This window comes from Lissotriton vulgaris, chromosome 5 (genome assembly GCF_964263255.1).
Source record: "Lissotriton vulgaris chromosome 5, aLisVul1.2, whole genome shotgun sequence".
NCBI lineage: Eukaryota > Metazoa > Chordata > Amphibia > Caudata > Salamandridae > Lissotriton > Lissotriton vulgaris.
The window spans coordinates 1947522639-1947542473 of NC_141693.1; the positions used below are offsets into that span (position 1 = coordinate 1947522639).

A 19835-nucleotide genomic window follows, 5' to 3' on the forward strand; every position below is an offset into this window, starting at 1 on the left:
AAAACTAAGATTTTTCCCAGAAGATTTTAACTTTGGAGCAGTAGAAGATGAGGTGGGCTAAGTCCCCCTTATTGCTATCGCAGTTCCAGCAAAGGTTGTTTTCCCTGAGGCCTGGCACGGCCAGTCTTGTGAACTAGCCAAAATTTGGTTTGGGATAGTATTGGGGAGAATTTCTTACTTGAGGCTGAGGCCCAGAGTGGTGCGTTGTTGTTTTGCCCAGTAGTTTGATGTCTTATCGTTAATTTTTGTGGCAGTTGGTTGTAGGAGTTTGACACCTGATGGCCTACTCTGTTAAGCCTCATTATATATTGGATAATTGATGGGATGTGGTTTGCTAGCTTGGTTTTTGTGAGTGCTGTTTTGATTTTTAGGAAGTTGTAGAACTCTGTCTGGGAGCTCATGTCTACCTTTATCGTAGCAAATGTGGCGAGCTGCCTTCTTCCTCCAGTTCTGCTGAAAGGAGATGCCTTTTGTTATCCATGTGTCCATGGATGGCACTTCCCTCTGTATTTAATATTTCTGTTGGCCCACAGGATTCCCATTTCAAATTACATACGCTGACCTCCATTTTTCTTGTCTATTTTGAGTAGGGCAATTTTTGTGTTTCTGAATATTGGGTTGGAGGCGTGTTTATGTTTATTAGCTTTTAGCAGAATTAGTGAGTTCAGGTTTTTTATGATGGCTCGCTCGATTGTTAGCCAAATTGGTGTGTACCCCTAGGGCAGAGGTCTTCTAACTTTTTGATGCCGAGACCCCCCTGTCTAAGAATTTTAAGCGTAAGGACCCCCTCCTGACAAAAATTTCTAGAACTTGGTCCTCCTCATCATTGCCAACTATCGACAACCATAAACGCCCCAATTCCCACCGCAAATCATGTTTACATTGAAAAAAAAAATTAAAGTGTTTAGCAAACCAAAGGTCAGTAAGAGAGCTTGGGGGGCGTGGTTAAAGGTGTGGCTAAAACAAAGGGCCTTATTTATGAGGCATTGGCGTAGGGCTGCGTCTCAAGTCTTCTTGCTGTGCTACCCTACGCCAACGTGAAAGGGAAGGAATTCACCTTATTTATGAATTATGGTGCATTCCTGTCCTTTCCCCTGCGTTGGCACACAAATTGCTGCTTAACGCCAACATAGGCAGGATTGTTCTGCAAAAAAAGAATCCTGTGGTCAGAAAGCACAGTGAATGTGCAAGTCGTTATTTTATACTTGCATTACACACATTATAATATAGACTGATACAAACTGTGCAAATAGTTTTAAAATAAAATAGAGCTTCCAAAATACAGATTTGAGTAATATAAGAACATAAGTAATGTTTTTTTATTTTTTTTGCATACCTGTCCCCTCAACCCCTTACCGAGGGTACTAAGCACAGTGTAAATGCAGTTACGGTTAAAAGCATGCACTTAACAGCGAAGTTGTTTATTCTTTGCATCACCATGCAAAAAAAAAAAACATCTTTGCCATCACAATGCTTGGAGTGATTCAAACAATTATAGCCAGAATCGCTCCCAAGCACCCTTTACATTTACAGATTTACTCCATGTCATTCAGGTAAGCAGGCACCCTGGCATGAACACTTACTTGAAGGATTGTTTTACCAGGCCTCTTCCTTTTGCAGCACATGAGTCAACTAAATTCAGCTAAAGCATTTTAACCATCAAAATGAAGGGTCCCAGCCTTTGTCCAAAAGGAAAAGCAAATTTTGCATTCCAGACATAAGTTATGCCTGGAAATGTGCGACCCCTTTCCCAGGACTGCACGGCCCCCCTGGGGGTCGCACCCCACAGATTGAAAACTACTGCCTTAGGGGGTGCCACCCAGTAAGTTCCTTGTCTGGCTAGGAAGGCGGTATGAAAGGTTCCGTAGTCTGCTAAGTTTAGTCCTCCCAGTTTTTATCTAGTCTAAGATTTTTAATACTTATACGCTCTCTTTTGCCTTGCCAAAGGAATTTATTAATCTGGTTATCCATTTTGTGGTGGAAGTCCTCCATGAGTAGCAGTAACATCTTGATAGTTTCTATCCTACCCCACCAGCTTATGAACTTGGGGGATCAGGACTCCAAGAGAGTCTTCGTTTTCCCTAAAAATGGCTTATGTTGTTAAAAACAAACAGTGGAGTTTGAAGATCGGAACAGAAGGGGACACATAAGACTCCTTGGCGTACCGGAGGGAGAAGAAGACAACTTAGGATCTTGCCTGGCCTTCATTGAGGACATACTGCCTAAAATCACAAACCTCAAATGAGGTCTCGACAGAGACTACAGAGTACCCGCATTCAAGTCAGCTACAAAGTCAAGGGCCTGCCCAATAATCTGCAAACCACTATGGTCGCAGCATACAGATGCCATCTTCGCCTATGCGCGGAAAAACCAGCATATCGCGTGGAACGGACAAAGGAATATACTAACACAGGTCTACTCAAAACCAACAGTGGACATCAGAAAGGGCTTCCTGGCCTTGCGTGACAATTGAGAAAGAAAAATATTCTCTTCTCATGCACCGACCTGGCAAGATTTTGGATTAATGATAATGGCTGAACACAAATCTTAGAGGACCCGAGAGAACTAAGAAGATACCTGGATGAGCTGGCACAACAAGAAATGGAGACATCCCAAGCAGGCACTACCAAACTAAGAGCGTCACCGGAACTGAGGGTGGAGTGAGAGACCTCTTAGTTCCCAGCAGGACTACGTCGATTAAGTAAATTAACATCTACCATACCTACCTCATGACCATATCTACCTCATTAACGATGTAAATCAGGAAAATATATACTTACAGTTAACAAAGCCAAAACAAGAACTGGAAGTACATCTGCAAATACCTCAGGCTCCAAGTAACGCTCATTATCTTACATGATACTACCTCATAGAAACACAACGTGCCGAAGTTACACTTGAGTCCCTCTCAGAAGCTCCTCTTCATTAGAACAGTTCTGGACTCGGCGCAGTTCGGGTTTATCCTCCTGAGCAGCGGGTTCTGTATATTCAGGCTCTGATTCAGCTCTTTCAGCCTTTATCTCGCGTTTCGGTCAGGCTGATGCTGCGGATCCTGGGGCTGATGGCCTCCTGCATCCTGCTGGTACATCACGCTAGGTGGCGGATGTGGGCTCTGAGGTTCCAGTGGACACAGCATCAGGGCAACCTGTCCGACCATGTCCTGATCTCAGAGGGCACTGCGAATCCGCTGCAGTGGTGGCTCACGGACCGCGATTGGATCAGTGGCAGATCCCTCTCCCTTCCCCAACCGGTGCACACAGTGGTGACGCATTCCTTCCCTCTGTCCGGTAAAGTGTAGTGCAGGTGTTCACTGACAACACCACCGCCATGTGGTACTGCAACTAACAGAGCGGGTGGGGTCGTGGACCGTTTGTCCGGAGGCTCTGCGCCTCTGGACATGGCTGGAACACCAGGGCGTCACCCTGGTGGTTCAACACCTGGCAGGTTCCCTGAACGCCAGGGCGGACGAACTCAGCCGCCGTTGCATGATGGAACAGGAATGGCGTCTGAATTTGGACGTGGCGCAAGGTCTCTTTCAGTAGTGGGCAGTGTGAGAAGTTGGCCTGATATGCAGTGCTCACTATTCTAGTGAACACTATGTATCAGTCCAGACAACCCTTATTGATGATTGGTTGTAAGTCAACCTTATAGACCAGCTATCCTAGTAGCGTGGATATGAGCAGTCTAAGGCTAAAGACTCGAGAGGGCGTGTTAAGCCAGCTGTTATACCACACATATACCCCTTGAACACCAAGTGAAAGGACACCACACAAGTGTTATGAAAATAAACAGTGTATTTATTAAAATCACAACAGCCCTGTACTCTTTATGAGGACAGGGTACTAAGCACAAAACAAAACTCTTACGAAAACACTTAAGTTAGCACAGTATACACAAATGCCCGAGGGGCACGGTAAACCATATACTCTGAAAGTGGAATGCGAAATTACTAGCAGGTAAGTACAGTACTAATAGGCTTTGGAATCGCTAGGACTTGACTATAGAATCGTTAGATTACTTCTAGGAGACCCAGGGGACTCGGGTGCAGAGTGTGCACTCTCACGCGTGATGCGGGACAAAGTCTATGGTAGCTAGTAAAGACAAAGTTAGTGTTCTCGGGCGAACCCGACCTGGTAGGAGGAAAACGAAAGTGAATTCTGACCCTTGGATAGTGAGGCTATGCTGGGGCACCGAAATGCCGAAGTTACCTAGCCCAGGGGCTGCAGCTGCATATGTCTCAAAAGACGTCGGGAATCCTCGTAGACGGACCAGGAGCCTGGAAGAAAGATGCTGGCAGGCGACCAGTGAAGAGAGTTCGAAGTGATCCAAGCCTGGATCTTGAAGACAGATGACACCTGAAAGCAGAGGGGACTAAGTTCGTGACTACTAGCCAGTAGTCCGGTGGCACCAGGAGGGCACCGGATGGTAGTCACCTCGACTAGGTGAGTGGGCGACGCTGTGCTCTGCTGATCTCACGGACCAGGAGGCGTTGTCGGCGACCAGGATGGAGGAGCGAGCTGTCCCACGATGGATGAAGCTGTTGGCGTCGCTGGACCCAGGATTGGGCAACAAAGCCTTGGCTAATTCAAGCCCACGCGGTGGACCTAAAATGGCGTCTTGAGTGGACCAGGCGGGTCCGGGGTGCTCCTCTCTTGGAAGGGAGCAAGGGCCAGTCTGGAGCAACCAGACCAGCAGCAGTGATGTTGTCGGGCGTCGTAAAGAAGGCCACACGCCAGCGGGCTAGTAGCCAAACAACGCGGTGAGCAGCAAAAAGCAGAAGGGCCCCACGCAGATCGTGGAGATGCTGGGAGGCTGATCTTCGGTGCTGGAGCTGCTCAGGGTCGGGGCTTCTCGGACCCCAAAGCGCTCACCAGAGGGTTACTCGGCGGGCGTGCTGTAAAGAAGTCGTGCAGTCTTGGCGATAGTCGGTCCCTCGAGGTCTCGTCGCACTCACGGTTCTCAGCTTGGCTGTAGAGGTGAGTAGAGGTCAGAGGTGCCAGGGAAGCCGGGTCTCGTCGAGCTGTGTCGTCGGATTCCTGAGGAAGGACTTGCAGCAGACCGCAATGTTCTTAAGATGGTGCCTGCGGATGCAGGGTGACTACTCCTTAGTCACAAGGGAGAATCTTGAAGAAGAAATCTTGAAGTCCTTTTGCAGAAAGTCGTGTCTTGATTCCAAAGATGATCTAATTTGAACAGGGGGCCCGCTCCTATCTTTATACTAAGAAAAGGGGCTGACCCGGTGACTAGGTCCTGCCTATGGGTGGGACTAGGAGGGGGGTGGTTACACCCCTCTCCCATGCCGGACTTTCCCCAGGCCAGGGGCTGGTGTGCCCCTGGTACTGGTCCTGACCGGCCTATGCGTAGTGAGCACCGGGGTGCCACTCAGCAGTCACCTTCCTGTAAAGCCCTGCCTACCCAGGATACACAAAACCCTGTCTGGGATGGTGCTAGCACCGCCCCGGACAGGAAACCCTTTGTCCAAGCTCTCCTCGCTGGAAGGGCTCCCAGCAGCAGGAGGTCAGACTCGTGTCTGTGGTGGCAGCATCCATTTTGTGATGCTGAGGCTCGAGTTAACTTTAACCGGGGTTCACAGTTACATACATGTCGTGTCCCTCTAGAAGGGTGGAATGCTAACCCCGTCGCCAGAATTGGCGAGGGGTTAGTATTCCAATTCGTATGACGCCTTACTCGACATGTTTTGATAAAGCAATACCAAAGATAGCATTTAACCGCGAGGATTATAATGCACTTAAGAGTATATGGTATGCGATATCATGGAACAGCTATTAGGACTTGGTTCCGCAAGCTGCAGACAGGCTCAGCTCATGCCAGAGCACCATCTCACACGATTCCAAGCACTCTGCCTTCAGGATTGTTAAGGCCTGCCATAGGAGTGACTGATAGGAATCTGTGTGTCCATTTTTAGGGTTAGATATAGGTATACTATATCTACAGCAAAGGGTGATTACACGACTTTGCCCCAGCTGTCATGCAGCCAGTTGTGTCAAATTTAGGAGGCCAGCCAGTGGTGGCATAATATATGCTTCAGCCCCTGGTAGGCACTGGGTACACCTATGCCCTGAGTTACATGGTCTGATAAGGTGGCCCAGTACCAATTGGAAATGTACCTAAGGTACATGGAATCCATTTTACAGAGAGAGCAGTAGGCCTGGGGTCCTGATTGGCAGGGTCCCAGGTCGACTATGTCAAAAACCAGCTAAAACACAGGGCAAAAAGTTGGGGGCAACCATAGTCAGGATGTACCTTCCTACAGGCAGAGCCTTGGTTAGATCTATTCGCCACCAAAGAGAATGTGCAATGTCATCAGTTCTGCGCGTTGGAATTTCCAAAGCAGCGCTCGCTCGGCGATGCTTTTTCTCGCGAATGGAATTACAGTCTGTTGTACGCCTTTCCACCTATAACACTTCTTCCCAGAGTGCAGAAGATCAGGCGCCACCGGGCCCAAGTCATCCTTGTGACTCTGGACTGGGCACAAAGATACTGTTATCCGGAGCTACTCAGTATGTTGGTCGAACCCCCGATTTGTCTGCCTCTTCAGGAGGTCCTTCTGTCTCAGCAACAGGGAATAGTCCTCCACCCGAACCTGTCCAGTGTCCACCTACACGTGTGAAGATTGAGTGGTGAGAGTTGAGGCCATTTGACTTGCCTCCTGAAGTCTGTGATGTCATTCTGGCAGCCAGGCGTCCCACCACGAAATCGGTATAGGCCTACAGGTGGAACAAATTTGTGGCATGGTGCACAGCAAAGGCTGTAGATACACTCTCTGCCCCTCTTTCAGAGATTCTCCTCTTTCTTCTCTCTCTTGCCCTTCAGGGCTCTGCTCCGGGCACTATCAAGGGCTCTCTTTCGGCCATTTCTGCCTTCTTGAGGCTTCCTGATCAGCCTTCTCTTTTCAAGTACCCTGTTTTAAAAAGGTTCTTGAAAGGCATCACGCACATGTTCCCTCCTGTTCCTTTCGTGATGCCTCAGTGGGACTTGAACCTGGTTCTTTATTATCTGATGTGTGCTCCCTTTGAGCCGCTTCATAATTGCCCTCTTCGTCTTCTGATTCTCAAAACTGTTTTCCTGGTTGCCATCACCTCTGCCAGAAGAACGAGTGAGTTCCAGGCTCTTTCCTCTAAGCCTCCTTTCCTCTCCATCCATCCGACAAGGTTGTTCTGAGGACTCGTCCATCTTTTCTGCCCAAGGTTGTTACTGCCATGAACGAGAGTCGGTGGGGATGAGGGAAAACATGGCGGCCGGCTAGGTGCGGCCTGCAGGTGTCGTCCAAAGGCGGATTGTGTTTAAGTGCCTTTTGACGTACCGTGAGGGGTCCGGCGGGAGGCAGGAGGAGTCGGAGGATGCGGTGACTCTCGCACCGTTTACAATTGGTTGAATTTTTACGGGAGAGAGCTGCACGCTAGCAGGCAGTGATTACCGAGTGTGGGTTGTGTATGGCGGGTTCAGCTGCGTAAGGCGTACAGAGTTTGGTGAGACGCGAGGAGGCTGCAGAGGTGGAGCCAGCGGGTCAAGCGGAGCTCAGCTAGGAGAGAGCGGGGTCAGAGGGTGGCAAGGGTCACCGAGCAGCAGGCAGGATTGTTTTTGGAGGGGGAGGACGGGGGAGAGGCAGACAGGTGGACAGAAGGAGCAATAATAGTACGGAGGAGGGGCTCTCTACATCAAAGGCCCCAAAGGTACTTTTGCTTCACACTTGTGCTCAGCAGGATTCCCAGGAGATTCATGTCCCTAGGGTAAACAGGGGTTTCGCGTGCCCCATGTTGGTGAATACCTGTAGTAAAGCGTGCTTGGGGGATTTTAGTAGAGTTGAGCAACTCGGGGGCGGTAGTAGAGGCTGTAGTAGAGGCAGGGGGAGGCTCGAGCGGTATCTCCAGGTACGCGTTAAGGAGTGCAGGGAGGGTGGCGCAGAAGCTGTTATTTAATCAGGGGGGCTCTCCTGTCTCCAACAACAAAGAGGCCATAGAGGTTAAGGCTAAGGGTAGGCTTACTGTTAAGAACAATAAAATTTGCAAGAAATTGGGTAAGGCGGGCTCACTAGAGCATACGATCAAGGTGACTCCATCACTCAGGTCGTTTAAGGTTTTGCTAAAGATTTTGGCATTGAAGGGGAAAACTCCGACAAGTTAACTGGGCCAGCGATATCTCCCAAAGCTAGACAGGAGCACCCAAGTAGGCATAGTAGTTTGGCCGGCGCTGGGGATTGTTCAGTAGAGGTGTCTGACATATATTTGGTGGACTGGTCCCAATCGTTTCCAGGTCTTTAGATATAGGTGACGGTGAGGATGTACTACAGGTCCAGGATGATGTTAATTTAAATGTATCGCGACAGGTTTCAGCCCCCGAAGTAAGTGGTCTTGGGGCTTCAATTGGCCCAGCGTGCAGCACGACTACATCAGGTACAGAGGGAGTGCAGTCTGACCAGCCGGAGCAGCAGAGGGAGTCAGAACAGGAGTGCAGTGATCTCTCTGTTATAGCTTTGCTTAAAAACTTAAATCTTGAGATGCAAAAGAGATTTGAGGTATCAGTCAAATCAGGAAAGCATCAGAGTAGCTTGTGGTTTACTTGAGAGAAAGAGAGATGATCTGAGTAGCCGAATGATGGCATTAGAGGTTGAGGTCAAGGACCTTAGAGAGGAGGTTATGGTAAATCTGAAAGAGCTAGAAGTAATCAAGGTTAAGGAAAGGGAGCACGAGGAAAGGGTAGAAAGATTGGAGAATATGCAGAGAAGAAACAAACTGAAAATTTTAAAACTCCCGGAGGGTAAAGAAGGAACAGATATTAGAAAGTATGTAGTGCAGTTGCTGAAGAGTGAGTTGCACCTAGAGGAAACAGAGTAGGAGATCTCTAGGGATATTCAGAGAATACATCGTGATCCCTTCAGGTTGAACCCAAACCGTGCTAAACCCAGGAAAATCTTGATTCATTTTATGACGTATACTCTGAAAGAAAATATTATAGTGAGTGCTCTTAAGAAGAAAACAATTGAAGTAGATGGTGCTTCGGTTGAGGTACGATCAGCTTTATCATCTGTAACTGCCAATAGACAGTGGGAGCTTGGTAAAAGGATCGAGCCGTTGAGGAAATTGGGGGCATTGGTCCAGTTAAAGTTTTTCAGCGTTTTTAAAGGTGATGTGGAACAACAAGATGCACTCCTTCCGTTTTGTTGATGAGGTCGATAAGTTTTTTGAACTGTGTCAATCTGATGATATTTGAGGCAGGACGTTTTAGGTTGTTTGTTAGAGGGTTTTCTTAGGCTGCTCATGTTGCCTCTTAAAGACTCCAGGCATGTACGTCATAGTTTTTATTTAAGTTGTAATGTTCTTTATCTGCACCATCCGTCAAGGGGCACCCATAGGGCTTAGTAGCCATGGGTATTTGGAATGGGTTTCCCGCGGCGAGGGGGTGGGTTTTGGGGTGGTTTTGGGGGTGGGAAGAGTAAAGGGAAAATACAGAAAAATCCTCAGAAGCATTTTTCCTGTCCATGGAAGAGAGGGTGTGAGAGATAGTCTGCTTATGTCTGGGATAAGTGGGGTAGTGCAAACAAGTTCAGAATTCTATAGTTGAATGTAAATGGAATGCGTGTGAAAAGAAGGGATTTGATTTTGAAATATTTGAGGGATTCCCTGGCTCATATATTTATACTACGGGAGACCCATCTGACCGGGTATGAGAGCAAGAAGTTCTTCTCGTCTCAGCGGTGGTTGGCTCTTGCAGTTTACACTCCACAGACAGCGGTGACTAAGGGAGTTGCAGTTCTAATTAAACAAGGTTTAAATATCTTGATGGAAGGGAAGGCAGCCAGTGTAGGAGGGAGGTGGTTGATTGTCAAGTTAAAAGTTTATGGGCAAGCGCATATTGTGGTGGGCTATTATGGTGGGCTATTATGGTCCTAACCAGGATGATATAGGACCCTTAGACGATTTGGCTTTGGCTTGGCTTGGTAGTTATTTAATTTTTCTGGGGCAGATCATCATGGCAGGTGATTTTAATACAGTCCTGGATTACAAATTAGACCATTGTCTAATAGAGTTAGATTGATGATGTCCCAGCTGGGTTTATGTGATATTTGGAGATGCAGGTTTGGACAGCAGTTAGGATTTTCATTTTACAATAAAAATATAATCATAAATCCCGGATTGACTATTATTTGGTGGATCGAAGGCTGGTAGATTCAGTTGCTCAGGTGGGTCACGTAGGAGTACATCTCTCTGACCACTCAGCCGTATCTCCTCGGTTGACAGTAGGGGACAGCCCTTTGGCTTCAATCTGGAGGTTAGATAGTACGATACTCTGATCACGAAGCAGTAGAGGTTTTGAAGAAGGAGACAAATGTTTTTTTTTTTTAAATGAATCTGGGATCAGCCAAGATAGAGATTGTGTGGGATGCGTATAGGGCATTTTTGCGAGGGAGACTGGGAGCTTTGGCAGCTTGGAAATGGAGACTCTATTATGTTAGGGTTGCAGACTTGGAGGAAAAAATGTGTAAACTGGAGGCGGGCTTGGTAAACTAGGGTAGTAGTGAGACTAATGAAAAGGTCCTTCAAGATCTCACAGATTTGAAGGCAGATCTAGTGAGTTCTGAGAGAGAGAGTTAAGGAGAAGTGGGATGCTGGCCAGCTTGCTCATTTTGATTATGGTGAGGGCTGCAGTAAGCTGTTAGCTTAGAAGACAATGAGCGACCAAGTTCGAAACCTGATTAAAGAAGTAAAGAATGAGGAGACGGGTCTGATGACTACAGATATTAAAGGAATAGCTGCAGCTTTTTATGCATACTTTGGAAAGGTCTGTAAGGAGGATATGGTGGTTGAAGATCAGGGTGTTCAGAGATCGGTTGAACTTTTGGACCCCTTATCGGAAGGTCTCAAGGAGGTTTTGAACCAAGATATTACAGAGATTGAGGTTGAGGAGGCTATGAGAGGAAGGGGGGGGAGGGCTTGGGAGAGAAGAGGTAAGGCACCTGGGCCAGACGGCCTTCCTGTTGAAGTTTATAAACTGTTGGTTGGAATTTTAATACTGATTATGTGTCAGTTGTTTAATAAGATTTTTGTGGGTGACGCTTCTTTGCCCACCTCCTGGAATGAGGCAAATAGAACGTTAATACCTAAGCCTGGGAAATCACCAAAGAGTGTTGAATCATACCGTTCTTTGCCAAAATTATTGCAGGGAGGCAGAGTGGTGTCATTTCACAGTTAGTTCATGAGGACCAAAGGGGTTTTATCAGAGGTAGACAGTTGAAAGAGCTGAACTTCTCCCTTATTGGTACTATAGATATGGCCTCTATCTATGATCTTCCCCTGGCGGTTATCGCTTTAGATGCCGCCAAGGCATTTGATCGAGTTAACTGGGTATACTTGCACACTTTAGTTAAACATCTCAACCTGGGATTACATTTTAGTAAATCTGTCAGCTATATATACCAGGCCCCCACTGCAAGAGTGTTAGTGAACGGGATGCTGACCCAGCCAGTTTCAATTATGCCGGGCACCAGGCATGGGTGTCCGCTGTCACCACTTTTATTTGACACATATATAGTGCCCCTGGCGTGTAAGATAAGGTCTGCGGAGAATATTGTGCCTTTCGAGTTTGCAGGCTGGTCTAGGAAGATCGGATTGTATGCAGATGACATAATCATCTACACCCCTAATTTACAGCAATCTATGAGATGTCTCCTAGATTTAACTAATGAGTTTGGGGCTGTCTCAGACTATGATATCAACAAAAAAAACGGAAGTTATGGCCTGAAATATAAATACTGAGGGAATTTTATGTAAAAATTAGATGAAGTATCTTGGAGTTAAGATAATTCATAATATAGAAGATCTCACCAAAGTCAACTTTGCAATGCTTAAAAAAGAGATACGTGCTAGTTTACGAGGGTGGTCACATTTACCACTCGCACTGTTCCGTCGGGCAGATTTGGTTAAAATGACGATTATGCCAAAGTTAACTTTTTTATTTGAAACAGTACCTTTGATGTTTAAGAAGGACTGGTTTGCAAGTTTGCAGAATGAGATTAGTACTTTTCTGTGGGCATCAAAAGGGCCGCACCTCTCCTAGAAGAAGCTTAGGAGAAGAGTGTCGAAAGGTGGTCTAGTGGTCCCAGACTTGCTACTTTACTCATGAGCTTTTTTGTTGTAAAATAGCAGACTGTAGCTGAACAGTCCGACTAACACGGTAATTGGTAAAATGTTTGGAGCAATGTTGAGGAAGCAACATTATAATAAAAATGGTTTTATGTACAAATTTGCTGATCCGAAATTTTTCAAAAAGGTTAGATTAAAGGTTTTAAGAGATTTGATTTAAATTCAGGAGGGCTTTAAAAATTCCTTATTATAGCCAGATGGCCTCGATTTGGGATGCGCCGGGATCTCCACTATCGTCTAGGGACCTCTTGGCTTGACCACTAAAGGAGATGGGTCTTCAGAGATGGAAGCAGTTACTCCCCGATGGAAAATTCATTTCCTGGGGGCACTGCGAGGAGGAATGGGGTCACAGTTTCTCCAGATTCAAATATATTTAGATTCAAAGTTGGTCGGCGGCTTCGGGTGACCAAATTGGATCCTACAACGAGCTGGAGGAGAAGCTTTTTTCTAGCTGTGTATTCAAGAAAGAAATAGCTTTATGGTATTGGCTTATGTTAGAAATGGAGGATGGCCCTTTCAAGTTACCGCAGATCCTGTGGGGAAACTGCTTGCCGGAGATCGCTACGGAAGACCAATGGCAAGTAACAATGTCTATGCTTTTGTCAGGAAGGCCTGATGAATCCACAGGAGTCGACGCTTAGTCCCAACGCCCCTCTGCCTCAGGAGCCACCCGACAATACAATGTCCAGGTAACCACTAAAACAGAAGGGAATGGGGAAGTGGATAAAATAACAAAAGAAAAGAGAGACTGCCTTCGAGTGATAGTGTACACTCGTCGTAATGGTCCACTGGGTCTTCTGGTAACACCTGTAAGGAAACCCTAATTAATTTTCATGCAATTCTATTTAACATTCGAAGTCATATTCAATGCTATTATAACGCTTACCCCTGGACCTTAGGCAATTGCTTCTCTCTCACTAATGTTCAACTAAAAACTCGGGTTTTTCTTATGACCTACGCGAAACACAGTATCATTAGCTCTCGAGAATACTTTACATGAACTATCTAACGTAACTCTATAATGCACCTTATTATAAAAGGTATACCTGACAGAGTTGAGGAATGCTCAGTAACGTAAGTCCATAAACATAGTGTTCCGTGGTTCACCAACATAAATTCTGCAGTTCCAAAGAGATTCAAAAACCCTAACTATGAGTAAGCTATAAAGAAAGAAAAAACAGTTTCTGGCGAACAAGTTCAGTCACTTGTTAACCACTTGAATTGAAGACGTCCAGGTGCGTCAAATACGATACAAATACAGTCTAGAATGGAGCTTGAAGATTCTTACTTCCTTGTCCCACGTTGCGCATGCGAATTCTGAAATACCTTTGGTTGAAGAAATTGAAAGCTTCTCTGAAAACTCGGAACTCCGGAACTTCACTCTGACTTCGTGAACGATTTCAGTTGAAGTGCGCAGTTCGTTATCGGAACGCGCGCCTCACCTGCAGCATCTGTTGCGAGCTGAGAAACACTAGACTGGCAACCTTGAACTCTGCCGCGTCCTGATCCTTCTGCCATGTGTGTACTGCTATTTTGGAGTTCAATCAAACACCGCTTAAGAAAGATCACTGGTACCACATGACGTCTTTTCAAACGCGAGCGTCTACATCGCGTCAGACCTCCTGACGTGATTTTAGGGTTTTTTCCACCACATTGAATAGTTGCTAGACAAGTCTTGACCGCTTTATAAAATAGTAAAACCTGCAAATTTAAGGAGAAGTCCTTTTTTCACGATGCACAGAGTGTATTGGTCCCCACGAAGACTCTCCAAATTCACCTCAGGTGGTGTGGTGGTGTGTCCCAAGTGCAAAAGCCCTAATGAAGAGGATCTGCATATGTTTCTGCGTTGTCCAAAGATTCAGGCTTTTTGGGAGGCTGTGAGTAGCTGTTTGTCGAGTGTCCTAGGACTGCAGATCAAGGTTAGCCAGGAGTTAGTAATATCTGGCAGACTTGACCTGCAAGGTAAGGGCACAGATGACCGTGCAAAGCTTATTTTCTATGCTACACTTTTGGCACGAAGAGAGTTATGTAAATTATGGGTCTCGCCAACAGAAGTGGATTGGTTACGAGCTATGAGATGTATTGCAAAATTGAATATTTCTGATCAGACAAGGAAGAGATATATATTTTGGACTCCTTTTTTGGCATGTTTTGGGTGAGGGTAGGGTGATATGGTGTTTAGAAGATATAAATCCAATGATTAAGCCTTAGCCTGCCTTGGCTGGTGAAAGTCTTCTTGGTAACTGGGAAGATTTGGGGCAAGGGTTGATGAGCTGTGGATGTAGGCTCCCCGTCCCTCTCCATCAATGGGTCTTGACTGGAGGGGAACCTCTATTCTAAAAAGCGTTTGGTCTGCCCCTTTCTTTACATCCAGTAAATGAGGTTGAAAAGCCCAGGGTGGTTTCGTTGAGTATTGGGCGTTGAAAAGGCAAATGAGGATTAAAAACTAAAGTTGTTATTGCCTTGCACATCGGCCAGTCCATTACCTTGCCCACCCTCTTTCTGCATCCCTCGAAAGAGGAAGAGAGGCTCCACCGTCTGGACCCAAAACGTGTGCTCTCCTTTTACTTCAACCGCACACAACAGTACCGGATGGACGACCAACTCTTTGTTGGCTACGTGGGCGATGCACAAGCGTCCATGTCTCGGTGGGTCGTTTTGTGCATCAAGTTCTGTTATTCCTTGGCTAAAAAAGAGCCTTCTTTGGGGCTGTGCACCCATTCCACTCGGGCCATGGTGGCTTCTACTGCCCTTGGTCGGGGAGGCTTTTTCAGCACATTTGTCAGGCAGGTACGTGGGCCTTGCTGCACATGTTTGCCAAGCACTACTGCTTGGACAGTCCAGTCCGGAGAGATGGCTTTTTTGTCCGTTCCTTTCTCCAGGACTTCCTGGTGTGATCTTGGTTTGCAGGCCCACCACCGGGGTTGGTATTGCTGGGGTATCTATTCAAAGGTAAGGAATCTAACTAACGTGTTTCTTTCAGATGAGCAAGTTACTTACCCTCAGTAATGATATATTTGTAAGAAACATTAGTTAGTTAGATTCCATTCCACCCCACCCATCCTCCCCGTTCTGCGAACCGGTATCGCAGACGACGCCTACTGACGCGCATTGGTACTGCTGACGAAAACTTTCCGGATCTAGTCTGATGCCTGGGGATATTCTAAGGTAAGGATTCTAACTAACGTTTCTTACAGATATATTGTTACCGAAGGTAAGTAACTTGTTCGTTCAAGGCATATGGGCTGCAGATCACACACTAGTGCATAGATCGCCATCTGGGCCCGGATGTTTACTCTTTGTTGTTGTCTTGGAAGAGTCTTTGTTTGGTAGATGACTCCTCCCGTGGAGCATAGTGCGCATGGGCATCGACTCCATCTTCAGATTGCTTTTTTCCGCCATCGGGCTTTGATGTGCTTATCGTTCGGTCCCGTTACCGATTTCCTTTCGACTTCCAGCCCTCCATCACACCGTTGGTATTGTCTTCGATCGAGATTTCCCTGTTACTCACGTCGAAAAACTTTGTGCTTCTCGATTCCGGTGCTCGTCGGGCCGTTGGGCCCAACTGCCCCACTGGGCCTTTGGCTCATGGAAAGAACACCCTTCAAGAAGTGCCCTCAGTGTGGACACAAATTTCCCCAAACTGATCTACATGAGGAAAGGATACTTGCACAGAAGAGCTTTTCCGTCCTGATCCGAAGCAAAAGACTCTTCTTATCAATCCAAAAACTGGACATGTCATTACAGTGCCTGAAAAAGGAAGCTGGACCCTCCCAAAACACCTCCAGTTCCGCTTAAAAATCATGCTCAAACTTCTCCTATAAGAATACCTTCACCATTGCTAGAACTACCATATTTAGATATTTCCCCTCCATACTCACCATCCACCACAACAGCCCTGCACCAGCAGATGATGATGGGGATGAGAATGATTATTCAAGGGGGATAGAAGATGAGCAACACATAGATGACCCATATGATATTCTTGGTCCATCAGATGATCCCTGGGAAGATTATAACTCACCAGATGCCCCAGATCTGCCAGAAGATGATGCATACCCTTCTAGGCCATCTTCTCCAGATGACACTATAGGGTTTACGCAACTCATTCATAGGGCAGCCACCTTTCATGGGGTAGATCTGCGCACTGATCCAGAAGAAGTCTTCCTTATGGACACACTATTGCCATCACATAAAACCACAACCATATTACCAATGCTGAAAGGAGTGGTAAAACATGCACCAGAGGTATTCGAAGACCCCGTCAGAGCCATGGTAATTAATGCCAGACTGGAGAAAAAGTGTAAAGCAGCTCCAACTGACCTAGCATACATCAAAAGGCCAGTTGCCATTAGACTCATTAGTAGTCTCAAATCCCAGGAAAAGAGCTAATTCACAAACAGGGTTGCTCCTCCCCCTGATAAGGAGTCCAAACTTTTAGATGCTTCAGGCAAACGCACCATCTTGCTAGCAGCCAATGTTTGGAGAATTGCTAATACTCAAGCCCAATTAGCAAGGTATGATCGAGCTCCCTAGGATGAGCTTGAAACCCTTACGCAACATTTGCCAGACAAATATAAGACAAGGGCTTCTGGTTTAACCCCTTCGCTGCGGCGGCTCTTCCGCCGCAGCGCTAAAGGGGCGGGGCGGCCGTGCGGCGGCCGCATGCTGGTGACAGAACCGCTCCGTCACCAGCCGCGGTTGAGCTATGCTGGTGACGGAGCGGTTCCGTCATGACCCGCCCCGCTCATTAGAACGCCCGCGCAGGCGCGAAATCAACGCCGCGCAGGCGCGGCAGCTGGGCCATGACGGAACCGCTCCGTCATCAGCACAGCTCAACTGTAGCTGATGACGGAGCGGTTCCGTCATCAGCAGGGGAGGGGTTAATACAAGAGGGTAAGGTCATTGCTAATACCTCAATACGTTGTACTTTACTGCTGACACAGCCTCAAGAGCAGTATATACAGGCGTACTGTTACGTAGACATGCCTGCTTGCGAATCTCTGGTTTCAAACCATAAGTACAGACCAGCATCCTTAATCATCCTTTTGACCAGCAACATCTTTTTGGTCCCACAGTTGATGCACTAGAGAAAATGAAAAAGGATACGGACACAGCAAAATCCATGGGAGCTTTAGAAACTCAAACTGACAACACCTCCTCTTTTTCAAGGCACCCACCCAATCCTCGCCCAATAGAGGTTATTACAGAGGAGGATATAGAGGAAACAACACTAAAGGTAGAGGCAGAGGTAACAACCGCAATGCCTCCACTCTCAAGCAGTGACTTCCCTCCCCTCCCCCCAGATAATTTCACTCCTGTCGGGGGGAGATTACAACAGTTCCTAACTGTCTGGAACTCCATCACCACAGACAGGTAGTTGAGGCAAATACTTCAGTCAGGTTATTGCCTGGAGCACACTTCCACTCCTCCAACAATACCACCCAGACAGCATCCCATGTCACAGGAGCATCTCACACTAAAACAAGAAGTTGCCTTTCTACTGCAAAAAAAATACAATAGAACCAGTTCCAGTACACCATCAAAACACAGGAGTTTACTCCCTATATTTTCTTATCCCCAAAAAGGATGGTTCCCTCAGACCTATACTAGACCTGAAACCCCTAAATCTTTACATACAATCCAACCACTTCCACGAAGATGGCCGCCTGGTAGGAGCTGCCTGAAGGAGCTCCCCGTGCTTGGGATCCCTTAACCGGGTATATCCCGGTTAGCAGCAGCCAGCATTCGTTTTCCGGAATAATAGTAACAGAAGCAACGTTGTGGAATGATTTTGGGATGTTTTGTGCAACACCGTTGTGACCCGCCAGCACCATAGCAGAGGAGCCCTGCAGCGACGGAGAGCTGAGAAAGGCTTGGGATGCGGAGCAACGTTCTGACCGGCCCGCACCACGGCAGAAGAGTCCAAGTGGCATAGGAGGGCTGAGAGAGGCCTGGGACGTCGGTAGCTGCTACCCGACAACATCAACAGCCGGCACCGGGACCAAAGCGGAACGAAGACCGTACCCCTCCCCCACTCCCGAACAGAGGCAGAGGCTGGCTGGTACTTCGGGACAGAATGCAACAACAACGGGACGACCCCCACCCCCCCCCCCCCCCCCCCCCTCCCCATCCGACGGCAGTGAAGGACGCTGGTTGCAGCACCGGGATCAGCGCGGGACGAAACAACGAGGACAACGGAACCCCTCCCCCACCCCCCACTCCCGCCTGCTCCGCAGCAGAGCTCCGCTAGCGGACAGCAGGCACCAGGATCAGAGCGGGACGATCACCGGACCCCGCCCCCACTCACGTCCTGAAGCAGGGACCCCTCCCGACGGCAGCAAAAGACGCTGGTGCGGCGGCAAAGCACCGGGACGAGGCCACAACAACACAACATTCCCCCCCCCCCCTTCCCGCCCGCTCCGCAGCAGAGGAACCTTAGCGGACTTGAGGGCTGAGAGGGGACTGCGACGATGGTTGCTGGCAGACACAGTGTTGTCACATTCTCTCACAGCGGTCCCGTGAGGGTTACGCACTGCTGAAAGACAAAAAAGGTATTTATTACACTCGCCGGTACTCACTCTCAAAGCTCTATTGTTCAAAATGGCGGGGGGTCTAGAAAACTAAGGCAATAAATCACCGCCTGGGCCCACGAGGTTCCTTCAAGATAAGACTCCATCACAGCAACCTTGAAACCGGGCTAGCATGAAAGTGTAACTGCCCTCCCTGCTCACAAAGCAATAGCAATAAACAGAGGACTAATGTCTCCTTCCCCCTTTGTGGCGGCCATCTTTGTCCAGTCTCTCTCTCGGGCTGCCATCTTGGACTAGTCATTGTTTGCTGAGCTATTAATTAATTCTCTAACTGAACTGACACTAAGAACTCACCACTCTAGACTAAGCCCAACTACCGTACTTGGGTGCGCACCTGTCTGTATCATGGAACTACTTTTTATCGGCTACACAATTTACACAGCTGGGCGTTTTTCACGTTGTATTTAGATAGTCTGCTCTTTCACAGTGATATTTATTATTATATTCCTGATTGTATCCAGCACATTTCCCTTTTCTGCACCGATTGCTACCCATATATTATTGCCTCTTACAGTAGCATTATATTCTATATTCCTAACTGTATCTTGCACGTCCCACTTTATCGTCACCGGTAATGCACCGTTTGCTACCTCATATATTTCTCTTTTGCTGCTCGCTAATGCCACTTATTGTGTCATTTAATCTGTGTGTGCAATTGTATTCTGTCACTGACTCCTATACCTTACATATTTTTGACTACTCACTATTGGCACCTTCGATTTAGATATTTTTTATGGTCTGCACAGTTATTTTATTCAAGTATTTTTCTCAGTTCTATATTTCATATTTTATACCTCATATATTTTTCGTTGCTGCTCACTAATGTCACTTGTTGGTTCATATAATTTGTGTGTGCAATGGTATTCTGTCACGGACTCCTGTACCTTACATATTTTTGACTACTCACTATTGTCACCTTCGATTAGATATTTTTATGGTTTGCACAGTGTTTTATTCCAGTATTTTGTCAGTATTATATTGCTACTTGTTCTGCACTTGTCTATAACCTACATCGAATTCACTCCTATTCCTAAAATGTACTGTCGAATATCTCACATAGACTTGTCACTGATGTAACCTG

The 19835-nt window shown here is 47.1% G+C and overlaps 1 protein-coding gene across 1 annotated transcript in view; it reads left to right on the forward strand.

Moving 5' to 3' along the window:
* The window catches only part of PRRC2A (proline rich coiled-coil 2A), a 1005169-nt gene that overhangs the window by 327669 nt on the left and 657665 nt on the right, over window positions 1-19835 (forward strand). Inside the window, exon 9 of the mRNA XM_086919885.1 lies at window positions 16007-16464. Within this exon, the coding sequence (XP_086776011.1) occupies window positions 16007-16464 (458 nt within the window). The remainder of the gene's footprint in view (window positions 1-16006; window positions 16465-19835) is intronic.